Source organism: Echinops telfairi, unplaced genomic scaffold, assembly GCF_000313985.2.
Source record: "Echinops telfairi isolate 266 unplaced genomic scaffold, ASM31398v2 ScPeMD7_31;HRSCAF=116, whole genome shotgun sequence".
Taxonomy (NCBI): Eukaryota; Metazoa; Chordata; class Mammalia; order Afrosoricida; family Tenrecidae; genus Echinops; species Echinops telfairi.
In genome coordinates this window covers 10785873-10791766 of record NW_022103928.1, presented here as the reverse complement: position 1 = coordinate 10791766, position 5894 = coordinate 10785873, and the positions used below count along the sequence as shown (strand labels likewise).

General features: G+C 44.4%; 1 protein-coding gene across 1 annotated transcript in view; it reads right to left on the bottom strand.

The window, feature by feature from the left end:
• Positions 1-5894, bottom strand: part of EOGT (EGF domain specific O-linked N-acetylglucosamine transferase) — a 51612-nt gene that overhangs the window by 37390 nt on the left and 8328 nt on the right. Inside the window, exons 4-6 of the mRNA XM_045290122.1 lie at positions 5449-5570; positions 4366-4460; positions 246-350 (exon numbers count right to left, since the gene is read on the bottom strand). Of these exons, the coding sequence (XP_045146057.1) occupies positions 246-350; positions 4366-4460; positions 5449-5570 (322 nt within the window). The remainder of the gene's footprint in view (positions 1-245; positions 351-4365; positions 4461-5448; positions 5571-5894) is intronic.

Here is a 5894-nt window from a genome sequence, read left to right as displayed (position 1 = left end):
CTCCCTTCACCCACTTTTCTGTTGTCCATCCCCCAGGGAGAAGGTCACATATAATTCCTTGTAATCGGTTCCCTCTTTCCAACCCACTCTCCCTCGACCCTCCCTGCATTGCCACTCACCACTGGTTCTGATGGGATCATCCGCCCTAGATTCCCTGTATCCATTGGGCAGTTCTAGCCCAAACTGATAGTGCCCACCATAAGACAAACCCTTCAGGAACGTATGTTTAAGCAATAAAGTCTCACCAAGACTGCAGAGGGCTTTTGCGCTGACCTTCAGACATCAATGTGTGAGTATCAAGTTCACAGTGTCCTCCGATTTCACCCCTCTGGAAAAAATCTTCCTTAAATCTGGATAACAAGAAATTAGGATCAGAAAGCATTTTGATGACCCAAGCACATGGATTGTAACTAAGGTGGCTCACCAATGTCCAAAAATCAATTTTGCATTAGGCATTAACACTGTGTAAAAATGTCAAACACACATGAAAGTAGCAAAAGACCCAGCTCCACAATGATCAACTTGTCATCCATCTGACCCATCCATTCCCATCCACTCTCCAACTTCATTGTCATGGGAATTAAAAAAAAATAATGTTGTATTGTATTTTCGGTAGAAAAGGTGGGAACAACAAAATAGGTTCCCAGTCAAAAACTGTCTACCTTTACTATTTGGTAATACGTTTACATTGGTCACATTAAATCAGCATTCTCATTATTTCAGCCTGTTCCATTCCCATTCACAGTCCTCCAACCTGTTCATCTGCACTCTACAGCCTTTGTTGACCATTTGGTTTCAAATAGTTCTCATATTTTTGACAGTACAGTACTCAAGGGTGATATTCACTACTTCATGGGCTAACCTGCTATTTGTCTAAAAGGTGACGTGAGGGGATGGCTTGGATTTGGGGTTCAAGGCTTTATCTCAGGGTTTCTTCCTCTATCAGTAGGGCCAGTAAGTCTGGATTTTTGTAAAATTTGAAGAGGCTCTTTTTCTACAGAAATGGCATGGAGGCCATACTGTGGGCAAGGAGATTACAGCAGGGAGACGGAGAATCAATGTTCATGCAAATCCAGGGCAGGCTGTCACAAGGCAGGTCAGACACACCTCCACCTCTCCGCTTCTTTACTCTAGCCCGACAACAACGTGCTCCCCCACAACACCCTTATTTTCCTGCTGGGTTAGATAACTGATTGCAATAGACACAAAGAACTGGCAGACAAAACTCACAATGGTGGGCGTTTATTAGGGGAGTTAACTGACTGCCGTAAGTCAGATCAGTAAACAGTAAGGATATACCACTGGACCACAGCAGCACCTCTCCTCACTCAGCAGCCAAGTATTTCTCTGGTCCTCAGTTTCCCAGCCACACAGTCCCTTGGCTCTGCCTCTGTGGAAGCCCATGATTGTAGTACTACTCCTGTGTCTCATGGTCTCCTGCCTCAGCCTCCGGTCTAAGCCAGGCTCCTTAGCGCTGTTCCACGGTCTCCAGCCTCTGGTGCCTCTGCTCTCAGCCTCCACCACTTCAGAGAGAGATCTAGAACGCACTCCACTGGTGGGGCTTCTTCTGGGGTTCCTCTGGGTTCCTGCACCTGAGACGGCTCATCCCAACGAACAAAAGATGGTAACTTGAGTCACATCCTCTTCGACGGTGGAGACTCGGAATACATCCCACCTTAATCCTAATCAGAGAATTTCCTCCAAGATGGGATTAGAACCAGACGCATAGCTGCTGAATTGTGCAGTGTGTCTCTTTCCATCAGAAGTCATCTACCGTGATCAGAAAAGTTGGCAGTGGTGGGCAGGCACCACCCAGTTCTTCTGGTCTCAGGGTAGAAGAGGCTGTGGCTATGTCGACGAGTAGTCCTATAGAGAGCATCCTTTCTGACTCTTGGGCTTCCTGCTTTTTCTTTTGCTCCAGATGAGAAGAGACCAGTAATTGTATCTTTAATGGAGGTTTACAAGATCTTAAGATCCCAGATGCTGCTTGCCAGACTTGGTAGAGCAAAAACTTTATAAACTATATTACGTCAATTAATTGAGTTGTCTTTAAACCAAGAAAGTTAATTCTGTGAGGCGATTGGTTATCTAAGAAGTTATCTGTTTCTATGATCCTTGTTCTATTTCATAAACATACAGCTGCTTTAGGAACACGTCTTTCTTGATGGGCACACTATTCCACTTTATGCATATATCACACTTACTTCTCTAGCCATTTCTAGGCTATGTACCTAAGAGCAGAACTGATGACTCATAAGGTTGTTGTTAGGTGCCCTCAAGCTGGTGCTGACTCATACCAGTGCCGTGAATGGCAGCACGAAACACTGCCAGGTCCGCCACCAGCTCACAATGCTTCTTATGTTTGAGCCCAGTGCTGCAGCCACTGCCATTAATCCAGTTTGTTGGGGGTCTTCTTTTGAGCTAGTCTAGTTTACCAAGCAAAGTCTTTTACCAAGAATTGGCTACACTGATGCTAAACATGTCCAAAGTACATGAGGCAAAGTCTCAACATCTTCACTTCTAAAGATCATTGTAGCTATACTTTCAATATTCCTGCCAACACCAGAATTCAAATACATTCATGCTTCTCCACATTCCTTACTTATGGTCCAGCTTTCATACCCATGTGAGGAGAGTGAAAATACCATGCCTTGAGTCAGACCCAACATAGATCTCAAAATGACATCTTTTCTTTTGAGCACTTTGAATAGATCTTTTGCAGATTTGTACAATGCAGTGTGTCATTTGATTTCTTGATTGCTGCTTCCATTAGTGTTGGAAGTGGATCCAAGTAAAATAAAATTCTTGGCAACGTCAATCTTTTCTCCACTTGCCATGATGCAATCTGTGGTCTAGTTGCGATCCTGTTGGTTTTCTTTGCATTGAGCTGTAATCCATACTGACCTCTGCAGTCTTTGATCTTCACCAGCAAGCACTCAAACCCTCCTTGCTTTCAGCAAGCAAGGTTGTGTCATCTGAACACTGACGGACGTTAAGGAGCCTTCCTCCAATCCCGAAGCTGCAGTCTTCTTCACAGATTGAGCTTCCTGGATTATCTGCTCATCATACAGACTGAATAAAAAATGAACTCAATTCTGACTCATGGACCTTTTGGACGAAGTAAAACTGCCCCTGTGGGCTTCTGAACTGTAAATCTTTACGGGAGTAGAAAGTCTCCTCTTTTCTCCCATGGAGCAACTGGTTTTGAACTGCTGACCTTGCGGTTAGTAGCCCAAGGTGTAACCCACGACACAGCCAGGGCTCTCACAGACTGAAAGAGGATGGTGGAAGAATACAACCCGGGTGGACCCCTTTGTTTCATTTTAAGTCATGCAGTATGCCCTTGATCTGTTTAAACAACGGCCTCGTCCTGTGTACACGCTTCACATAAGCACAATTACATGTTGTTATTTCCCTTCTTCTCAATGCTGCCCACAGTTTGCTGCGATCCACACGAACACCTTTGCCTAGTTAATAAAAGATGAGTAAATATCTCTCTGCTATTCTCTATTTTCAGCCATCTATTTGATATCAGTGATGATATCCCTTGTTACACTTCCTCTTCTGAGTCCAAATTAAATTTCTGGGAGCTCTCTGTTGACATACTGCTCCAATCGTTTTTTAATTATCTTTAGCAAAACTTTGTGTGTACTACTAATGATACTGTTCAATAATGTCCACTTTCTGTAAGGCCATTTTCCCTTGGAAGTGGCATAAACACGAACCTCTTCCATTCAGTTGGCCAAGTAGCTCTCTTCCAAGTTTCTTAACATAAACTAACGAGTGCTTCCAGTGTGGCAACAGCTTGTTGAAACATTTCAGTTGGTATTTTCTCAGTTGAGAGAGCCTTGCTCCTCACTGATGCCGTCAGTGTAGAATGAATTCTTCCTTCAGTGTCAGCAGTTCCTGATCACATGCTACCTCTTGAAATGGCTGAACACAGACCGACTCTTTTTGGTACAGTGGCTGTGTATTCCTTCCACTTTCTTTTGATGCTTCCTGCAGGATTCAATATTGTGCCCATAGACTTTTCCAATATTGCAAATTAAGATTTGAAAGTTTTCCTCAGTTCTTTTCGCTTGAGAATTGCTGAGGGCGTTCTTCCTTTTTGGGGTTCTAATTCCAGATTTTTGCACACTTCATTACAGGGCTTTACTGTATCTTATTCAAAGCTGCTCCTTGAAATATTCTGTTCAGCTCTCTCACTTCATCATTTTTCCTATTCATGAATTGTGGGGCCCTCTACATAGTTCTAATTTTTTATATTCTGCCGTGTCTCTGCGAAGCAAATCTAAAACATACACCTGGATCTGAAAATATCCTGAACTTCTATCAGGCTGTAATAGCAACCGTTTGTGGACGCACCTGTCGTGATTTCTCTTGATGTTTCTTAAATCAAGGTAGAGGTTGGTTGCACGACAATACTGAAGATAACGGGAACACACCAGCCCCGAGTCACCCTAAAATAATGGTGAGAAAAGAAAAATAACTCCAAGCACATATATTCCAAGGACTTACCAGACTCCACGGACATTCTGATGGCACGGGAACCCTCAGGTTAAAACACGCAATGTGTTCAGAGAAGCTGCCCAGAGACTACATCTAGTTAAGGGTTTTCCTCTGCCCATCAAACTTGAGCTAAGCACATGTGTACGCTATGACAGAGAATTCCCCCGTGACCTATTTTTTTATCCCAGAGCCCTGGTGGCCCAATGCTTAAGCACTCCACTGCTAGAAAAAATGCAGTGGATGCAGTTCAAACCACCCAGCAGCTCTGTGGAAGAAAGGATCTGGTGATATGCTTTCGTGAAGGTTACAGTCGAGGAAATCCTCTGGGGCCAGTCCACTCTGCCCTGCAGGGTCACAATGAATTGGGACGACCCAACTGCACCCCAAAACAGCAACATAACCGGGTGTGCCCTCTACTGGGCTTGCTTCTTTGGGGGAGTCTGACAGATGCCGGGTTTTCTCCTGCCCTCTCTACATGAGCAGCTAGACTCCCATCACACTCCGCCACACAAACGCCACTCCACGCAAAGACAGCTGTTAAAGACAACTGCAGCAGTGCAGGTTAGTGCCATCTTTGGCCTTTGCTAGTCTTGCTAAAAGTCCCATTAAGTGACACCCTCTAAAAGGGCTACAGAGCATATACTTCATTTTTTTAATTCAAATACGATTTTTTTTTTTTTTTTTAGTTTTTCAAATTGCTTGAAGAGAACAGTGACCCTCAAGATGTCAAGGACTCAGCCCTGAAGTTCACTGGGCCAGAGATCAGTAGGTTTTAACCCTAAGTGCTTCAATTCCATAAACCTTAAAAAATAACACTGAGCCACACCATGAGCCAGGTGTTACCCTGGGTACTTTGTACACGTATTTCCGCCTTCCCACAAGCGATGAAAGCGGGAGAGCCTTAAAGCAGAGGAAACTGGAGCACTGAAGGCTGAGTACCTGGTCCGAGGTCCTGTCACTACTAAGTAGCGGGGCCAAGACTGGAAAGCTGCCCTCTGGCTTCCATCCCTGAAGTGCCTCACCACCATGATGGTCAAAGGCACTTCGGTACAATGCAGTACCTTAGAAAGGACACATGGAGAAGACCTGCGTTCCAGTGTGTAAGTCAGCAGAGTGGCTGCTTGGTCTTACAGATGTGGCTTAACTGCTCCCAGGGCTTTGGGCTCTTCCCAGGTGAGACTTAAGACTAGCTAGATAGAGAAAAATATCCCATCAACATTTTTTAAAGTAACCCCATGTGTACCAGAGTGAAATTATGCTCCAGCAGTTTTCAATGGCTATGATCTTATGGAACTAGAATCACCAACCTTTTCTTCCAAAGCCCCTCTGGTTGGATTAGATACATCATTGTTTCCAAAGTGGGCGATACCATCCAGTGTGTGTGT